Source organism: Stegodyphus dumicola, chromosome 7 (genome assembly GCF_044657685.1).
Source record: "Stegodyphus dumicola isolate Sdum_Otavi_A_Nest chromosome 7, ASM4465768v1".
Lineage (NCBI taxonomy): Eukaryota > Metazoa > Arthropoda > Arachnida > Araneae > Eresidae > Stegodyphus > Stegodyphus dumicola.
Genome location: NC_140774.1, coordinates 71,221,378 through 71,243,434, shown reverse-complemented (window position 1 = coordinate 71,243,434; position 22,057 = coordinate 71,221,378). Strand labels below are relative to the sequence as shown.

At 33.4% G+C, this 22,057-nt stretch overlaps 1 protein-coding gene across 1 annotated transcript in view; it reads left to right on the top strand.

Annotated features, from left to right (window-relative positions):
* Positions 1-22,057, top strand: part of CIAPIN1 (cytokine induced apoptosis inhibitor 1) — an 86,625-nt gene that overhangs the window by 28,377 nt on the left and 36,191 nt on the right. The window contains exon 4 of the mRNA XM_035362525.2: positions 16,724-16,800. Within this exon, the coding sequence (XP_035218416.1) occupies positions 16,724-16,800 (77 nt within the window). The remainder of the gene's footprint in view (positions 1-16,723; positions 16,801-22,057) is intronic.

The following is a 22,057-nucleotide window of genomic DNA, read 5'->3' as shown; positions in this document are numbered from 1 at the left end:
AAATTGCATTTCTGTGAAATTTGATTTACTTAAGAGGTACAGCTTCATGGAATGTGAATTTTTGCATTCTCTACTGTTGGATAGAATGCTTCATTTCTTCAGAAATTCTAAAAATCTTTCTTTTATGTCAGCTGGCAAACTCCATAGTCCCATTATACACTCATGTCCAAAATTATGTTTACATGCATAAATTCACGGATTTCTCAGAGACTATGACTTATAATTTAATGAATTTTCGTGGAATCATGCATAACATGATGACACATAAATGCAAAAGAAAAAATTGAAGATCACCTCATATGATATAAAATTGTAGCATGAAACAATAAAAATGGTAATAAAGTGTGACAAAGAGAGTTAAGAAAAAAAGGAATGATTCAGAAAAAGAATTAAGTCTTACGAATTTAATATGGAATATGATCTCCCCTGACTTGTACACACATATCACAACGTGTTTTAAGGCTGGAAATAACGTTGTTAACCACAGTTTGGGGAATTAATCTCCACTCTTCCAGCAATGCCGTCTTCAGAGCATTTACACCTCTAGGAGGAGGATGTATACGTGCAATTGCTCTTCCAAGGTAGTCCCATAAGTTCTCTATCGGGTTGAGGTCAGGAGAGTTTGGTGGCCAAGGTATTCGCTTAATGTCTTCACTTTCAATGAATTCATCAACGAGGTTTGCTCGATGTGGATGGGCATTATCATCCATAAATAAAAAGTCAGGTCCATATGCACGCCTGAAAAGTCTTACATAAGCATCTAAGACCTCATCTCGATATATCTGACCTGTCACAGATCTGCTGCTGAACACGTGTAGGGGCGTACGTCCATCGATCATTATTCCACCCCATACCATCGCACCTCCACTACCGAAACGGTCACGTTCTACAATGTTCGAGGGATCATTTCGTGTTCCTGACTCCCTCCAGATGTAAACACGTTTAGAATCACCAGTTAAACTAAACCGCAACTCATCAGTAAAGAGAACATGGGACCATTGATGTTCAGTCCAAGTTCTGATGTTCTTTACACCAATTAAAGCGATCCCTCTTTTTCTGTGAAGACAGTAAAACACATATCCTTGGCTTTCTGGCATAAAGGCCTTTTTCATTAAGCCTTCTGTATATTGTTTGCCGTGATGCAACAGTTCCAGTGGTGGCTGCAAGCTCTGAACTTAACTGGCGAGCAATAGCCTTTCTGTTACGACGGGCAGTTAATACCAGATACCGATCTTCAGAAGCAGTTGTCATTCGTTTCCGACCTTGTCCAGGCCTCCTTACAACACTTCCATCATTTTGAAACTGTTTCCATAGCTTAGAGACTGTCTGTCTTGAAATATTCAGACATGTGGCTGTTTCCATGATTGACTGCCCTGCTTCTAAACGGCCGATAATTCGCCACTTTACAGATTCTTCCAAATGATACTTCGAAGCCATAACAAAACGCTTTGAGTCCCTATACAATGAAATCAAACGCTATGTTGCAGAAATTCACTCAAATATTCAGTTTGCGCAAAGCGCTTGATTCACCCTTGGATGACGTAACGCCTAGATTTGCATATCACAAACCGTTTGATTACTGTTGATTGGATAATGCTAATTAGGCTTGGTTTTCACACATTCCCTGCAAATACGGATCACATTGATTCGATATTTCATTGAATATCATCATTTTTGGGTATGTAAAGATAATTTTGGACATGAGTGTAGTTTGTTCTGAGGAGGATACTATATCAATGCAGCAACATACACTAATCAGAAAAATTATCATGGAATTTGGAAAGGGGAAATCTCCAGGTACTGAAATGTAGTTTTCTTTGCATATATCTTAGGTTGTCACATAAATGCATTTTGATAATGTCATGTCCTGCTACATTACTATTTAATATTTTTTAATGTTTTTCACTGAGAGGTGTAGATAATCTGAAAGACAAGAAAATTGTTTATTTTTTTCGGTACATTTTTGTTATAAAGGCCCTCAACCATATTTGGTGGTTTTAGATTTGGATCAAGATTTTGGCTGTAATTTCACCAAGCTCGGGAAGTGCAAATGTAAAAATAAACAATACAGTATATAATAATAACAATAATGCTCATATGTCATTTCTTAAGAATCCCTATCCTTATTATTTTATTGCACATAATTGTTCCAGTCAACTGTAGCACTTTTACACATATTAAGCTGTTTTTTACACCGTTTTACGGCTGTCAGCTCCTCTGCCCAAGAATATGTGAATGTAATAGCAGTGACAAACAGTATTCTGGAACTGATGAATCAGTTTCAACACGGAGGTCCCCTCCTTTTTTTTTTTCTATTGATTTTTAGCATTGCACCTCCGAATGGTTTGCTGTTAACATAAAGTTTCATGTTGTGGCCATTTTCACATACTCATTTGTCAAGTATAAGACCTGTTCTTTGAAAAAATTATATGGCATCCACGTCATTACTTGTTAACATCATATTCACACACACACAGAAAAAAGGGCAATGAAATATATTTTTAAATAAGCTATGTGAATTCAAAAACCCCATCAAAAATGAATAATGTAAAAACACACATTGAGAGCAAAAATGCAACACGGTGCTAATGTACGATTACGTGGCAAAGTATAAGAACACGTAGCTGGTACTAATATACAACCACATAGCGAGGTAAAGAAACATGCAAACCAAATTTTAGCAAGGTATACCAAATTTTAGCAAGGTCTTGGGAGCTGTAATGCAGTCGATAATCAAAAATGTATCTGCATTTGAAATCTGTGCAGCATATCAAAATAAAAGAAATTTTCTATATAATGTGCAACTGCAAAATTTCTTTCCAAATCTAACTAAATGTGTGTAGCACAATTCTTTTTTTATTAAAACAGAGTTTGATGGTAGAGAATTTTCTAGGCACAGTATCGATTTAAAATTAAGCTAAGGAATTCTGTCTTTGAAAAAAGAAAGCAAAAACAATGTTTCGAGAAGAAGCAGTATGATTAGATGACTGATGTATGTGGATGTGAAAAACTAGTATTAAATCACTGATACTGAAACCATAAACAGTATTTTAAATTTAACTTAAGTAGATTGTAATCGTGATGACGAGAAAGCAATTAAAAAAAAAAAAAAAAAGAATAGTTTAGTGAATATGGCTAGTAGATATAAGTGGCTTTAGGAAAATTTATTTAGAATGTTCAAAATGACAAAGCTGTAAGGCTTGTACCGTCTGTCATAAGAAAAGCTCTCGCCAGTTAGTCTGCAGCTGTTTGTTGCCGTAGAAACGAGGCTTGACCCATTGTTCATAGGAGTGTCTTAAAGACAAATGATAAACTGTTTTTCCATCAGCCAACAGTCACGAAAAACAAAATAACAATAAAGAAACCCTTGGTACATCCCTATTTGAAATATACTAGCCCTGTTGTTATAGCGACGCCACTCGCCAGACATTGTGGCGGGATCTGTTCTTCTCGTAAACAGACAATATATAGTTTGAAAACCAAACTAAATAGTCTAAAGTTTAAAAATAAGCTACTATAAAACTGGTCCTTGAAAAGTGTAAGGAAACTATATGTCTGTTTCTAAGTTTTTAACATAAGAATATCAAAAGGGAGTTAGCTTTTCTCATAATTTGTTGCACCTATCAGTAAGTGTTTCTCCCCTCCCCCCCTCCCCAAAATACAAACTTCAGTTTTTATAAAGTTTTGTCCTGGAAAAGTATCATCATGCCTTAGAACCTGATATACTAAAATAATATAGAATCAGCTCTTAACAAGTATTACTACTGCACAAAACATAAAATTTTTAATTTAGCTTCCATATGCATAGATAAATTTCAGTGTTTTACCATTCAACAAAGCATATCTTTCAAATTCAGTAAATTTGTTGTTAATTTAAAGACTGAGGAATGTAATGTATTGTCACTGTATGAAACAATAAACCTTTATCTTTCATGTTTCCTTTCGTCTCAGTGTTGTCATTTGCCAAAATGTAAGAACTTATGTTTATCTTTAAAATTTAATGTCTCTTATTGATTAACAAATTGATTGATTTAAGAACAATAAATTTATGTAACTTATTGTATTATGTATTTTATAATTTATTTAATACATTTAAGTGATATAAATTAAAGCACATTAAATTTGCAACATATCCAAATCATACTTTTTTTATAAACATGCTGTCATTATAATTAATGAAGTATGTTTCTAATGCTGTATGTTATGTGATCGACACTGAATAATTTCTTAAAATATTTATATTTTGCTACTTTTAATTTTTAAAAGATTTTATTAATAAAATTCTTTAAAATTTTCTTTCCCTGTATAGATTTCAGGTGAAGTCTATACAGGGTGTCCCGTAAAATGTTGCGACAAACTTCTGTGGGAGGTAGGGCACATCATAAGGATTAAGAACTGCATAGGAAATCATGCCCAGAAATGTCATTGTACGCCTAGGGGGGGCCTGTACAGGAGAGTGCGAGTGAAAAGTGAGGATTGCCTCATTCAAGCGATAGGCACCATACAAAGAGCATGGAATGCTATATGAATGGAGAGCTTGCGGATATGCACTTAGTTTATGGAATAGCTGAGGGTAATCGACGAGCTGTTGCACGCATTTATTAAGAACGCTTCTCTGAGAGACATCAACCACACCACAGTTTGTTTGCACATCTGCATCAAAATTTGTATACGACTGCGGGTCATTAAAAAGTGGCAGGAGAAGTGAGAGTAGGCCACGATCGGCTCGCTCGGTCATTAGGGAAGAAAGTGTGTTGGATACAGTGGAGAGCAATCCAAAAACTAGCATATGTGCCATTGCCTCTCAATTAAAAATGTCTAGTACCAGTATCCATCATCTCTTGAGCGCTGAGTCCTTCCAGATCTTTTGTCTCCAAAGGGTTCAGTTACTGATCCCCGATGACCAACCTGAAAATGTGCGTTTCGCAATGTGGTTTCTGCAAGAAAGTGCCCATGATGTTAATTTTCCAGTTTATTTGTTGTTCATGAACAAGGCCACATTCAATAGAGATGGCATATTCAATCAGCATTTATGGACTCAATAAAACCTCCACGGTGTGCAGCACCACGCGGCACAACAACGCTTCAAAGTTAATTTGTGGGTGGGTTTGGTAGACGACTGCTTATTCGGGACATACCTTTTACCTTCTAGGTTAAAAGCCACTAATTATATGATCTTTCTGGAGCAGGTTCTTTCTGGCTCGCTTGACAATGTCCAGCAAATGTGAGGCTCAACATGTGGTTCCAACATGACAGGGCACCTACTCACTTTGGACTGGATGTTTGCAGCCATTTGAACAGATCATTCCTGCATTGATGGATTGGACATGGTGGACTGGTACCCTGGCATGCATATTCACCGGATTTATTGAGCCTTGATTTCTTTTTGTGGAGATCCATCAAAAGTGTTGTGTATCACGATCCTGTTGTGTCTGAAATGCATCACGTGGCAAGACTCACCTGTGCAGCTGCTACAATCAAAGAAACTCCCGTTATGTTTGAACATGTCCGGCAATCAATAGTCTGTCAATGTCAGGCATGTTTGGCATCTGATGGTGCAAACTTCGAGCATCTGTTGTAACATTCAAGCTGTCGTACACCATTTATATTCATGTCCAATAAATGTTTCAAATTAATCACTCTCATGTTTCTTTTCCCATCTTCTACTTTTGCTACCACTTTCCCCGGACATTTCTGGGCACGAGTTCCTATGCAATTCTTAATCCTTATGATATGTACTACCTTCCGTAGAAGTCTGTAGCAACATTTACAGGACACCCTGAAGATTGCAATTTTCTTGTTTTTATGTATTTTCCTTTTTTTAGTCTAAGGAGTTTTTGTTTATAATCTGAAATCTACACAACCTTTTTTCCCACTCTGCACAAATTTCTGGTTTTCTGCAATAGTAACAAACAAATATCAACTCTGGAATCAAAATTATTAAACATTTACCTAAACATGCCTGCCGGTTTGAAAATGCGAAGTAACCTGTTCCTTCACATTTTCTGCTAATATAGAAATTCGTTCTTTCACAATTCTCGCAGACAAGGGCACTGAATTCAGTTTCTTCGCTTCTTTTTTACCACACATAATCTCTGCCATTTTTACAGCAGCTGGTTTAACCAAATCTTGATCAATAGTGTATGGTTTCTTATTTCGAGCAATCAACCAGGCTACTTCAAAGCTAGCCCTTGATGCTGAACGCTGATCAAATGTACCAAACAAGTTGCTATTCAATCTTTGTCTTTTAACAGATATTTCTAAATTTGCAAAGTATTCTCGTGGTTTGGAGGACGGGTGTGAATGCAAATTATCTAAATGTTTCTTCAATTGACTTTTTTTGAACGATTCTGTAGTCAGTACCTTCATACATACTGTGGTTTCATTGTACCATCGTCTTCTATTTGTGTAAAATCGTAACTAAGGAATTCGTCTTGGTATGTTCTTTTTCTATTTGCTGCCATCTAAAGGGAGCAAAACATAATAGTTGTAATATACTTGAATTAAATTTTCAAATTGTTTAAGTTGAAAAAAATACTAACAGGTTTATAAAATAGCAAATTAAAAATATATACTTCTTACTCACAAAAGTTTCATTTTTACCCTTAAAAATTTCATTTTTATCCCATTTGGGGTAATTTACCCAGGTTCCCCAACCGCTGTCATAAACAAACATTCTGCTGACCTTGTCCGGAGACCTTAGTGTTACAGGGAAGAGGAGCTTTCAGTCAAATTCTGATAGACCTCTTTTTGGCACATGAAAAAGCATCACTATTTTCTACTGGTAGATGGTGACTCTTTTGAGTTTGTTTGATATTAAAGTGGTGAGTTCCTCAACAGTGAAGAGTCAGTTGTCATGTTTTGTGCTCTGACTTTATATATTGTGTTGTGAACATATTGTGTTGTGAAAAAATTAAATATTATAACCCAGTAAATGGTTCGGTATAAATAAATAGTTTTTTTAAAACTAAACAAACTTCTTTGAGTTAAATTTTAAAAAATCTGGATATTACCAAAAAGTATTTACACAAATCAATTTACTATTTATCATATATATTATTACACAGTGGGTTAATTTTTCTCACATGTATTTAATAAAAAAATAGTCCTTATAAGAAAATTTCAAAATTTTACTAAATTTCCAATTTTAAAATGAATTACCCGTATTTAATACACAGAAGATATTGATAGTCAAGGGGGGTAACCTCTCTCCGAGGCATGCAGTGGCTAGTGAAATCTTGGTGTAGCTAAGGCCATTGCTCATAATTTGATCTTGAGAAAAAAAGTGAGAAAGTTATAAATGGGAAGTAATGGTTGGAAACTTGAGGCCCAGATTCTCCCATTGAGCCATCCCAAATTCTTGATTTACCTGAGGCTTGGATCCTCCCATTGGGCCATCCAGAAAGTCCTTCCATCATAGGATTTTTATGTCTCCTCCTGAATTACCAAAAGTCAGAGCACAAAACATGACAACTGACTCTTCACTGTTGAGGAACTCACCACTTTAATATCAAACAAACTCAAAAGAGTCACCATCTACCAGTAGAAAATAGTGATGCTTTTTCATGTGCCAAAAAGAGGTCTATCAGAATTTGACTGAAAGTTCCTCTTCCCTGTAACACTAAGGTCTCCGGACAAGGTCAGCAGCCAAAGAAACCTCTGTGCATCTATATTTCTACACTTTTGGAAACAACATTCCAGTTTCTAGCTTTGCTACCAGCTCTCATTTCCATGGTCACAAACTGGAATCCCTAAATGTGTCGGCTTCTTTCGAAAGAAATAGCTTATAGGCTAAAATTGCTAGCCTCGCAGTTAAACCCCCCAATTCCAATAGACCTGAGTGTTTTCCCATGCTGTTTGCGAGATAGTGTCACCCTGAAGTGAAATTCTCCTTTTGAAAAAGGGTGATAAAAACATTTCAGACATAGCTTTAGCTGGGAAAAATCGTTTCAAACATTTCTAGAGTTCAGACATAGTACCTTTTAATAGTCTTTTTTTTTTCTTTACCTTACATGAAAATATATTAAAAAAATTCCTTTTTTTAAAAACGAATTTTTGGATGAGCTATTCAAATTATTTCAAAGTTTTAATTGACAAAACACATTATATAATAAACTTCAAAATTAGTTTTAAAAAGTGCAAGAAAAACTATTTACAGGAAGAAGTAATGAAATCTTTCATAGGATGTAGATGGCAGGCACACGGAGAGATCAATTTCTGACAATATGTCCGTATCAGAATCATTAGAATTATTGCTTTAAAAAATGAATTAGCACTGTCATCCATTTCACTAGTTGGGTCATTTACTATTTTAATACAGTCAAAAGTCTTTAATCCGGACTCGTCCGGACTTCGGCGATTCCGAATTATCGATTTTTCCGGATTATAGATCATCAGTTTAAATCTGGCAAGATGGCATGCAGAAATTATAAAATTAAAAATATGAAACCGTAATTTATAAAATAATGAGCAATTATGATCTAAAGGGTATCAAAATTTACAAAAAAAAGAAGCTTAATATTTATTTGTTTACTTTATTAAACATTTCTTTCAACATGCGCATGCGTACTTTACGCATAGCCGATATTAGAAAATTGCAACCAGAAAACTATTTGATTTGTATTCGTGATATTTATAATGACGAGGAATTTGATTTAAATCATATCAAAGACGGAGTACATCGAGATTAAATACTACATTTAATAAGGAATTATAAGCCGAATAAAATAAAAACATCTGCTCTGAAGATAACGATAGTGGTGACAGATCAACTTCCAGTTCATTGCGCGTCGCGGCGTATCCCCCCCCCCACGCAGAGCAGCGTGAAATTGATAAACAGATTTCGGAACGGTTAGATAAACAAAGGATATACCTTCATCCATTTTTTGTAGCAATTCGTTTTTTGTTTGATGGACATCGAATCATACTTTCGTTTTCTAGATCCTTTGGGAGCTCCAGCATCGGAAATTCTATTTGACATAATCTAAAGTTCAAGCTTACTTTTATAAAATTGCTCTTACAGTCTGAAAAAAATAATAAGCCGGATCCAATTCGAAGATTAAGGAACAACGCAATCATCAACATTAACTGAAATAGATAATTAGATAATTTCAGCTTATGCCGTCCGACGCGAAAACGTATTCTGCACTTGCGCAGTCGTAAATGTCTTGCGCAGAACGCCTATGAGTCGTAACGCCTATGAGCATGCGTCAACGCGGCGCATGCGCAGAAAGATTTTAGCTTTGAGGTCCGGATTATAGATCATTCTGGATTATGGGTGTCCGTATTAACGACTTTTGACTGTATATCCCTTTGATAAATAATGCTTCCTCTAATTAATTGGAGTCAAGGCTTTCTAAAATAAAAAGAGAAGAATGCAAAATATATCTGGAAACAATGCAAAGTGTAACAGAACTCCACATAGTAACCCTAAAAGACCCTATAAAATAGTGGGAAAATATTAAAAAAAGGATTCAGAGGAATATCAGAAACACAAATGTTTATATCACTTTGCAAGCTGAGGAGCCGATCCATGTTTGTTTACATTATGCTTTCTCTAAATGAGTCATGTTTTCCTCATTTCAAGTAGAAGGTTAAGTCTTGATGTATCTCAAATCCTATGGACATGCAATGGTTAAAGTGTGATGGCCGAAGGGGGGGGCAGTGAATGAGAAAATGATGTATGCATGACAGTCAGCGTGAAAGGACTAGGAAAACATCTTAATATCCTTTGTTCCATATCCAACATCACAAGAAACTTTCTTTAAATGAAGACTGGCCACTGGTTCCTAGCTCAATTGTATCTGAAGTCACAAACAGCATGAGATGTTATATTGTGAGGGGTGCAAGCAATACATTCATTACATTTTAACCCAAATGCTTCAGTTTTAAACATTTATACTGTTATAAATTTTAATGTTACAGCTTAAGTCTTTTTAACTGTGCTTGATTTTGAAAATGAATCATGTGCTTGGGTCTAAAACCGAAAACTTTAAAGAAGGTGGATTTGACCTTTTATAAAGCCATATACACTCAAAAGTCGTTAATTCGGACACCCATAATCCGGAATGATCTATAATCCGGACCTCAAAGCTAAAAACTTTCTGCGCATGTGCTGACTTGGCACATGTGCACAGGCGTTTTACGCGTGCGCGTAAGACCTTGACTACTGCTCATATGCGTGTGCGCAAGTGCAGAATACGTTTTCGGCTGCGCGTTTAATGTATAACGGACGGTGTAAGCTAAAATTATCTAATTATCTGTTACAGTTTATGTTAATGATTGCGTTGTTCCTTAATCTTCGAATTGGATCCCGCTTATTATTTTTTGCTGACTGTAAGAGCAATTTTATAAAAGTAAACTTGAACTTTCGATTATGTCAAATAGAATTTCCGATGCTGGAACTTTCAAAGGATCTAGAAAACGAAAGTATGTTTCGATGTCCAACAAACAAAAAGTGAAATTGCTGCAAAAAATGGATAAGGACATGAAGAATGTGACAGAGAGGTTAGTGAAAACGAAAAAATTTCGATTGACAAGTTAGTCGGTATTCTCGGCACAGCAATTAACGGGACTTGAACAGCGGGACTTTGTAACTGAACAAGAAATTATGTCTGTTTATAGAATTAAAGAGAAAGTATTATCACATAAAATGAAGCAACTTAAACAACTTACATTGAAAGAAATGTTTAATAAAGTAAACAAATAAATATTAAGCTTTTTTTTTTTTTTTTTTTTTTTTTGTAAATTTTGATACCCTTTAGATCATAATTGTTCTTTATTTCATAAATTACGGTTTCATATTTTTAATTTTAGAATTTCTGCACGGCATCTTACGAGATTTAAACTGATGATCTATAATCCGGAATCGCCGAAGTCCCGACGAGTCCGGATTAACGACTTTTGACTGTATAATATTCAAATCTTTTTTTTTTTATTTTATTTTATTTTATTTTTTTAGTTTGGAAATTAACATCATACAAATGTAAGTTGAAATGTTAATTTAATTGTAAAAGTTTTTTTTTTATCATTGGTGTTAACTTTTGGTGCTGTGTTTGATTAAATAAAAACTCTACTTGCTTTGTAAATTATTAGAAATATTTTTTTGTAATAAGGCAGCAAAGTTTCTTCATTTAAGGTTGAATGGATCTGGTGATTTTCATAACAACATTAGGAGAGAATGGGACAAATGTATACATCAGTTCTGTTAGAAAATGAAGAGGCCTGAGCCTTTAAACCAGCACCAGATATGGTTTAAAAAAAAAAAAAAAAAACAAATTCTGGGAATCTTACGTACTAGCAAATTTGATTGGTTGACTTACGCAAAGATCTCACGGAAGTACATTCTGTCCTTCCTACTGTGCCAAACAGAGCATGCATAGCGAAACTTTTTTTTGCCTGCATAATGAAAAGTTCTGGCTAGGTACCAGGCCACAGTATCCAGCACAAATGTTTTAGCTATGAGTCATCCTTTGTGAACTAAATCTGGGAGAAATCCATTCCTTCTGGCACAGTACATCATTAAATTGATTAAGAGTTTCAGACTGCAAAATTGAATAATTAGGCAGTAATGGAATAACATTCTTGGTCATCCTTGCTGTGCATGGTATAGCTCTTCCTGTTGAAGTCAGTGATTAGTATCAATAGCTGTATATTGAATTGTTTTGTGCAAAGTCTTTGTGCTAGACAGCAGGGTTGCCTGAATTGTACAGAAAACTGTCTTTTTAACTTTTTCTAGCATGCTACCTTTTAAAGTTGGAATTTCAACAAAAAAAAAAAAAAAAAAGTAAGTAGTCTAAACAGTCCTAGAGGAGTGCACAGGCAAAATTTTGTACTGTTTTAATTCTGTGGATGCGTTCAAAGCAGCCTCACTGAATGAATAGAGCTTCGAAGGGAGCGCTGAAGCAAGCATGGCTGAGAAGCACAAAATAGCGTAAAAGATTTTGCCTATGATTAAAAACTCTAGATTCTGATTACCATAGCAGATTTAGCATTACCCAGAATGCATCATGGGGAGGCTTGCTACTCCACACTCTGTAAGGATCTTAAGTTTTACTAACGTTTATTTTTATTTTAAATCTTTACTATCACTTCTTATTTTCTACTTCCAGCCAGAATTAAAAGCGTTAACTTATTTATGCAAAATTTGTCTGGCAAACACCAAGTACTTAAGTTGTGGCTTTTTGCCAAGCGAGAGAGAGGAAGGAGTTAGTCGAAGCAGGCCGCTTACCTTAGCAGTTTTACTCAGTTGCTGGTTGCCTTCCAGGCCAGAGGTTTAATCCTCATGATAATTTTTAAACGTATTGTAGTGTTAACAGTTCTCTGTACTATCAGGATCCATATCAGATGTATCAGGATCCATATCAGATTCATTATCTGAAGGTAACTCGTTTAGCATTTTTAACGCTTCAGAAATAGTCAGCCCTCTGCAATCCATTTGCAAAATAATTGAAAATTGGAAAACAAATAAACTAATATTATATCTACAATTAAGAAAATATAAAGTATAAAATTAAATAAATATCTATGAGTCAAAACTATCAAAACATAGAGCTAACAAAACTTCTTTCAATGAAAGCGATAGAAAAAAATGAGAACTACTGTAGTGAAAAATCAAATAGCTAACTGGTAAAATTATACCTGACCTTCAGAAAAACACCCCAACAATTTCTTAGTTGATAACCAAACCTCCCTCCAAAAAACAGGAAATGAAACACAGATATGCACCCACCTTTTTGTTCTGAATGAGCTCAAAGAAAATACTGCAGTGAAACAAGTTGTTGGTCTGGTCTTGTTGTTTTAGTGATCCCACTGTGGGCACACCAGGTGTTTGTTCAATACTGGGCAAGATTTCAAGGCAAAAATTTAAAATTTAAATAGAATAAAGAGATCAGCATACAGCCAAGGAAATAACAGAAATTTCTTTTGAAACAATTCCTTTTATATCTTAATCTAGAAGATTTTTTTGAAAAATGAGGGTCTTTAAAAACTAAACATGGCTAAAATATATGGACTGGTTTATATTATTCTCTCATTTGGTATAAATAAAGAAGGTTAAAAAGCAACCTGTAAAGCCTTTTCCAATCAATTTTTCTGTGTGTACAGAGAGGAGGGCAGGGAATGGGCATGTTTTGGGCACACTGTGCTGGAAAGGTTAATACATCTTTTCATATCTCAGTATGTCTAAAATATTAATGCTGTATTCCCTTCCTGTTCTTAACAGTGTTTGTTTTTATTTTTACCTCTTTACTCTGTGTTATGTGTTCTTTACTTTATGTGTATATTTTTAACTCTTTACTTTATGTTTGTATATATTTTTATTACATTGTAAATTAAAATAGTATTCAGATCCTCATGTATTGCCATGTCCTTATAAGCATAGTTCTAGTTTAAGCTAGGAAATATTGTAACTGCATTATATATCATTGCTGGCATATATTTGTGTGCATTTACATTACATTCAAATAAATGAAGTATATTTTCTTATAATAAACTACTTTATGTTTCAAAAATCTTTCTATATTCTTATCAAATATCTAAAATTCATAATTTTATGATCAATTAAGGAATCATCGTTCAGTAAACAGAAGATATAGGGAATATAAGGGAAATAATTGTAGCCATTATAAAGTTCTTGTCCCCTCAAAAAAAAAAATAAATAAATAAATAAATAAATAAATAAAAATAAAAAGCACAACATAAGTTTGAACATGCAAATATTGAGGACTGAGTAATTGATAAAGTATTCTGAAACTTTGGATGATCTTATTTATAGTGCAACTTTTAATTAATGTTGATTCAGTATTGTGTGCTCAAGACATTGCCATGGTTACATAATTAAAAAAAAGAAAAGGATCAAATAATTGATCTGCTTGAGATACAGGAAATCTGTCAATATTATAGATAGTCAAAATCACCTACAGCACTTCAACTGTTCAGCACATTATTAAATCATCAACTTTATAGGTAATATTTATTTGAAAATTAGTTTTAAATGTCTTTGAAATGATTGATGAAGTAAAATCGTACAATGTGTGTTGTTGTAATCAAGGTAATGCTCAGAATGGGAAGAAGGACTATTTTGAATTATGTAACTGTTATGAGAAATTGTCAATAAAGTTGACATGTGATAAAAAGCCATTTTTTGTCAGGTTAATTGAAAAAAAATGCATTTTGATAGTAAGTATAAAGATAAGACTTCAAATTGGAATTATTATATATACAGTCAAAAGTCGTTAATTCGGACACCCATAATCCGAAATGATCTATAATCCGGACCTCAAAGCTACAAACTTTCTATGTGCATGCGTCGTGTTGAATAACCAGTCCATGTATTTTAGCCAAGGCTGTCTTTACGGCAGCGCATATGCGTGTGCGCATGAGCATAATACGTTTACGCATGCGCATTTAATGTATAACGGACGGTATAGGCTAAAATTATCGAATTATCTATTTCAGTTAATGTTGCAGATTGCGTTGTTCCTTAATCTTCGAATTGGATCCCTCTTATTATTTTTTGCAGACTGTTAGAGCAATTTTATAAAAGTAAGCTTGAACTTTCGATTATGTCAAATAGAATTTCCGATGCTGGAGCTCCCAAAGGATCTACAAAGCGAAAGTATGTTTCGATGTCCATCAAACAAAAAGTGGAATTGCTGCAAAAAATGGATTAAAGAATATCCTTTGTTTCTCTAACTATTCCGAAACCTGTTTATCAATTTCACGCTGCTCTGCCGGGGGGGGGGACGCCGAGGCGCGCAATGAATTGGAAGCTGATCTGTCAGCACTATCCTTATCTTCAGAGCAGATGTTTTTATTTGCTTATAATTCCTTGACAAATGTAGTATTTTCATCTCAATGTACTCCGTCTTTGATATGATTTAAATCAAATTCCTTGTCATTATAATTCGCTTCCGATAGTGAAGGAAGTGACAGAGAGGTTATTGAAAACTAAAAAATTTCAATTGACAAATTAGTCGATATTCTCGACACAGCAATTATAGGACTTGAACAGCGGGACTTTGTAACTGAACAAGAAATTATGTCTGTTTATAGAATTAAAGAGAAAGTATTATCACATAAAACAATTTATCCTTCTTATTTAGGGCTCCGGTACACTCCGGCTAGGGAATATATTCCAAAAACTAAGAAGTACCGGAGCCAGGCTCCGGCGCAATTTAAGCTCTGGGTGTTAATTTATGTAAGAAAAAATATTAAATCTGAGAAAATGTACTAAATTTTTATTTTACTTTCATTTCACTATGTATTCAGCATTTTGCTATCCTAAATCATAAATGCACTCAATTTAAAACAACTAAGTTGACAAATATGAAAAATAATAATAATAATTAAGAACATAAACTGCAGTTGTCAGTCATAGCTAAAGTTCTAATTTTAGCTAGCATCTGATGTGTGCTATTCCACCATTTACCACACAATTTTAGTCTTAGTGTATAATTAAATTTTCAGTTATTTAATATACAGTTTGCATAAGAATAATTAATCCTGTTTATAAGAGTTATACTTGATTTAACTGTCTAGAAGTAGTAAAACCTGAAGCTGAAGAATATTTTTTCTTTTATTAGATGTCTGTTCATCAAGGGAGTTGGTAGATGTTTTCTTCCTTTATTTTTATTTATTGTTTTTGGTGCAAATATTGTTTTGTTTGTTGCTAATAAATAAGGGAGATGCAATGCAGCCTAATAATACTAATATAAATAAATAATTTTCTTTCTATAGTATTTTTTATTTAAAAAAACATGAATTTATATTTTTCTTATGCTTTTACCTTTTTGAAAATGTGATACACTTTGCCAACTATTTATCCAGGAGAGTTAGAAAATTTGCAGCAAGTGGCTAAGTAAACAATTTTAAAAAAATAATGTTTCTCAAAATCATTTCTCTTTAATTTGACCAGTTAATGCTATTGAAATTACCGAAGACTTTTATTCAACAAATTGAAACAACCTATGGCATACCATGCTAAAATTCATATTAAAGATGGCCCGACAAAATATTAAAGTATGCTACATTATTTTTTTTATGCTATGTAGTGTACGAGTACACTAGATTCTGCTTAATTAGTGTGATTTTATTTGTTCATCACTACTTTGTTAACATTAAAGATGAAAAAATATCCTTCAAAATACCAATGTAATTTAGCTAATTTAATATAAAAATAAAAGAAACATATGATCGCATTTACTCTTGTACATTTCCCCTAGTATTCCTCCAGCTTGATAATTACAGTAGTTTATTTATAAATATGTTTTCATTATGTTTTTTCTGTACTTGTAAAAAGAAAATCATATATGAATAAACTACTAGTAATTGTCATAAGAAGGAGGTAAATTTGCTTATAAATATGGTAGACATTTTTACAGCACTGTAATTAATTTGTTATGAAGTATTCAAAAATGTCTTTAATACAAAAGTTCATGTATGAAGTTTTCATAATGTGTTTGGAAATTATTTGACTGTTGCTGTACTATTAATCATAATATTCGGAAGGCATCCCTCATTGAAAGAGACCATGCCAGTGTAAAATTTTAACTTAAAAATGCAAATTTAGTTTTTCATAGATTCCCCCCTCCCCAAGAAGAAATACTTGCATCTCATTGCCCTGGAAATTTATAAAGTTACTCATTATGTTAAGTGATAATTTCTAATCATTTAAAATTCTTTAGTTTATATTTCAATTTTTTTTTTTTTTTTTTTTTTCCAGATAATGTGCCAAATTTTCGGACTGCAGCAAAATTGGCATCTGCTTTAAAACTCTCAGGATTCATCAACATCAGCAAAGTAAATTTTTTTACATTCCCATCAAAACCTGAAATGTAGTACATATCTAAGTTTTGATATAAAGAAGAGTGCAGTATATCTATAAAGTTTAAGGCTGTGATTTTGTCAGTTAGTTCAAGCGGTATTATCAGAAAATAACTGTAGTTGAGGTCATTTTTAGTTCGGGGTTTACCCATCCCTTTTCTTGCATGATGGCCTTATAGTTTTCTTTATAACATACAGAATGCAACATTATCATATACAAATAATTGAACATAACTAACATAAAGATAACAGTTAGACTAAGAATATAAACAAAGGTTTAAAAAAATTATTTGCCATATTTATTTTTTATTATCTGAATATTATTATTTTTCATTTCATAAATGTAAACAAGTTTACAGAAACAAAACTACAGATTCAAATTGCATAAAAGCTCAGTATTAAGTAGTGGTATGATGACTGCACTTGGTGTATAGATGCAGTATTTTTAATGGTTGGAATAAAATTGCTTAATTTGTAAGTCACCTCATTCAACAGTATTTAACGTGTTTCTTTTTTTCCCTTAGTAAATTATTGTTTTGACTAAAACTTTCTTGTACATTTGAAAAAAGGAAAATAGAAACAGACTTATTTTGCACTTATTGTGTAAAATATCGATATATTTTTTTTAATATTAAATAATTTTTGTGTTTTCACCCTTATGTTTATTTTGTACAATATATTCCTTACAACATGTTACACATTTATATCAATAAGCAATTAATTATCTATTTTAGTTACTTATTTTGGTAACCAATAGTTTCTTGACTATGCAGATCAATTGCCAGTGTGTGTTTGGCTGTGAGCACCCAATTAACTTCTTGATCACATTGACCTTCTGTAAAATTTCATCAACCTCTAGGTGGTCATTATTGACCCCTGTTTTAATTAGAAATTATTGGATAAAAAGGAAACGTATGCACCAAAGAAAAAATTCAGTCAGTGCTACTACAGATATTTTTAAAATTAATCCTGAAATACAAATATTCCTGAGACAAAGGAGGAAAACTGAATGTAAAAGAGAATTAAAAGGATATTCAAATGACTGCTAAGCTGTGTAAAGCAGCAGACCATACAATGAGACCTATTAATGAAGCATAACGCAACACAAAGAGGAAAGCTGCTGAGTGGCTTCTTATTTTTTTTTTTTTGTTGTTATTTTGCTTGAACATTCACTCTTTTTGGTGAAAAGTTTGCTTATGATGACTTGCAAGAACTGTTCAAAAGAAGATGGAATTTTTACTGCTATATATTGCTAATTATATAAACTTTCAACCACTGTCTGCTTCAAAGCATTGCTCTTTAGTTTCAAACTATGTTAGGCAATACTGTAGTCTCATTTTCCTGAATTTCTTGTATAGACTGAAAACAACATCCTTTCATCTTTTAAAGTGGTTTTAAATTTGGTAAAGGAAAACAAGTCTGCTAGAACTGAGTAGGGTAGGGGGCACAATAGAATGTTTTGTTAGATTATTAGTAATAAAGAAGCAATGCATCAGCTGGAACATTGTCGTGGTGCAGCATCCAGAGCTGATTCTTTCACCAATTCAGGTCTCTTCATACACACAGCATCTCTCAATCATGTTAAAATGCTCTTGTAGACTTCCTTGTTTGTCATGTAGTACAAATTAAATATTCGTTCTGAATATCTTGGTCATTTGCTGACGTGAAAGTTCAAATTCTTAGATCTTCATCAACCGAACATTTGGCCCTCCTTAAAACATCGAAATCAGTTACAGTATTGCATTCAACTTTTACAGTCATTTCTGTGTGCTTGGTTAAGCATTCAAAATGTTTCTGTCAAAGTTTTCCCCAGTTTTGTGAAAAATTTTACGCAGATTCATTCTTCTTCCAACTCCTTTATTTTTGCTTTTTCACTAATCCACCGATCAGCCTATGCTCGACCTCACTCAAAAGGTAGTTGCTTGACAACAAGTGCATAGACCAGAACCCAGTAGAAGGTGATATGTTACTAAAATATGCCGCTAATTAAACTTGGGGGGTGAACCACACCTACAGTCAGTCATTGGTGCATAATTTTAAAAATTTGGTCTTTTTTCAACCATCCATGTAAATCTCTAGATTTAATGTAGCATCATCAAATAAGATTGATTAATTAAGATCGATTTGATTTTAGCTGTTATAATTCAGGAAAAAGCCATATATTTCATGCTTGCTAATTTATTTCATTTAAAAATTTTTAATTTTTTAAAAAATTTAATTAGAATGTATTAAAAAGTCAAAACTGAATAACTGTGTTGAAACATTCAAACATTCATTGCATAACATCCAGAATTAGGGCTGTTTTAATTTGAGGTTTAACAATTCATTTTTTTAATACAATCAGTTTCACTTGAATTGTAATTGTACAATGTGAAGTAATTTCAATTAAATTGTAGCAAAAAGGAGAAAGTACAGGTGGTCCTAAGTCAAATGTCTGCTTCATCTGTAGCTCTCCCATACATCAAGAGAGCAGGGAAGAGGTACAGTTTAATTAAACATATTGAGTTTGATGAAGGAGTGGGAAATATGGAAGCAAGCTGAAAAGGCTAGATAGTCTTAGGCTATTAATGCATATGGATAACTTGAAGTCATCCTTTACAAATATGATTGTGTGTTGGGTAGACCTAAACTCCAACTCATGATCACATATTACTAATACATATTAACTTGTTTAACTGATACATATTAATTACAAGACACTGGTCATCAAAATTAAATTATAATAAGAAAAAATATGCTCACTAAGTTATTGTTGAAACCAATGCCCTGTGCTGTAATTATCTATGTTAATTTAATGCAACTGAACACAAAATTGCACTCCTGCGCATATGTAAGCGTCAGAAATATGCAAATTCGGTGATTGACAGTGGTGCAACATATACAGTGAATGCATGTTGGTATTCCGGAAAGTGAATATGATTTCTGAGAGTGACCAGTATTCAGTAGTTATGGCTTAAAGGCATCATTTAAGTGAAGATCAAAAGTGGTGATTAATTGGTAGAATCGAGGGGGGGGTCAAACATAGATGGAGGTAGACCAAGATTTAAATATCCCTCAAAGTTTCATATCAAAAGCCACTTTTTAAGCTCTGGATCAATTGATAAATAGCCTAGTCAAGGGAAAAGAAGAGCAACAGCAGCATAAGAAGACCATTTTCTGTTGTAGACAACGACAAGAGATTAGACCTTCGGACTGCCACAGAAACTCACATTAGCTGTTCTGCTGCAGGAAGGCTTAACGAGGTTGGACTGTATGCGAGAGAACCATTAGTTTGTGTCCCACTCACTCCAGCTTCTAGAGGGTCTCGTTTAAATTGGTGCCATGTACAATAGAGCCAAGAAGACAGCCCGAGTATTGTTTACCGACGAGTCCAGATTTAGTCAGATCAGTAATTCTAGATGTGTTTTGATCTGAAGAGAGGAAGGAACATGCAACTTGCCTTCTTTTGTCTGTGAAATATCCCATTTCTGTGACCACAGGTTAATGGCCTGAGGAAGAATCATCACACATCACCACACCGAGCTGCATATCCTTCAAGGAGTGTTCTGTAATTGCTCGGAGAGATATGTAAATGAGGTATTGGAACTCCATATTAGACTGTTTAGGGATGCTGTTAGCCTAGTGTTTTTGCTAATGGATGGCAATTCTCGTCCTCATTGAGGATATGGTATGTCAGAATACTTGTAAACAAAAGATATCCCTCAAATGGATTGACCACTTACTCCAGTTGAACATGCGTGGGATGCTTTAAGGCACCAAATTTCAGCAGGCCAAATTCTTCCTCGGATCCTTCAGGAGTGTGTGCAATTCCACTAGACTTGATCAACTCTTTGGTAAAGAGTATGAAATTAAGATGGCATGTATGCATATATGTCCAAAGTGACTATACACCCTATTTAAAGAAAAAAAAAATTCATAAGAGGTGACTTAATTTGTGCATCATTTTCCAGGTTCCATAAATTTGTTTTTAATTTCAACATTTTGCAAATAGTCAACTGCCAAATATTGCAATTTGTGTAAACTAATGCTTTTGTACAAATTTCTATTTATAATTTTTCATTAAGTATCAGTTGCATTTTATTTTTATCATTATCCTTTAATTCTGATGACCAGTGTAATCTTTTACCATCTGTATATGGAAATAATTGAAGTGAAATTTTTGTTTCCTACAGTTAATAGTTATTATTTATTCAAAATCTGAACAACACTAAGCAAAAGTTTAAATCTGCTAAAATCATAATTAAGATCTATGAAATTTTACATACAACCTACAGAAATCAAGTCTCAACATGCTGTAATACTTTTTTGTTGGTATGAAATATTTTGTCAGAGTACTGATGATGAACACAAATGTGATCACATGTTAGAATCTCAAATGGATGGTAATATTATTTAAAAAAATTACCAGAAAGATGCTTAGTAAATATTCTCTTCTCTAAAGAAGTGGTAAACCAATTTGTGAAAAGATTTCAGTGAGTTAGGCCAGAAAAGGTTTGGTTTTGTATTTTGTGATAATGTATTTTGTGATTTTCACCAGGGCTTTTCCACAAAGAAGAGTTTAACTGTTCTTAATCATTCCTCATATTCATTAGATATGATCCCTGTTACCTCAAATAAAATCTTATTTTCAGTTTTAGAATATTATATAAATTAAATAAACAGAACGCTAAAGAGTATTCTGTCATTGGATGTCTTCAAAGCTTCTCTAAATATACAAAGAGATGTATAGCGTTACAGAAACATAATGCAATTTTTGTCTCATATAAACATCTCTTAAAATGAGATGCATCTAAGTTTAATGATGTTTCAGAATTGCAATTTCTCCTGCATTTTATATATTAAACTCCAACTATCTGTTTTTAGATACTTTGTTCATTTAAAAAATATTGCATCCTGAGTACTTTTTTTGATTTGGGCTTTAATGAAGACTTTACAGGCTCTAATGAAGATAAAGGTAGTTTAGAAGAATCAGTCAAAATATGAAATAGATTCTGGTGTTAAGTTGTAGATATTGATGGCTTGGTGGAATTGGATTTTGATACTGATTCGCAAGATGATTGCCTGTCCCTGGCCAACTGATTTTCTACAAAGTCTTCATAATTATAGAGGAACTGTTTATGTCACTTGTTCTCGAAACAAAAGATTATTTGTTTGAATTGAGAACATACACTATGTGCAAAAAAATCAAAATTTAAGTTCTAAGCAATATATATTTATTATATAAATTCAGTTG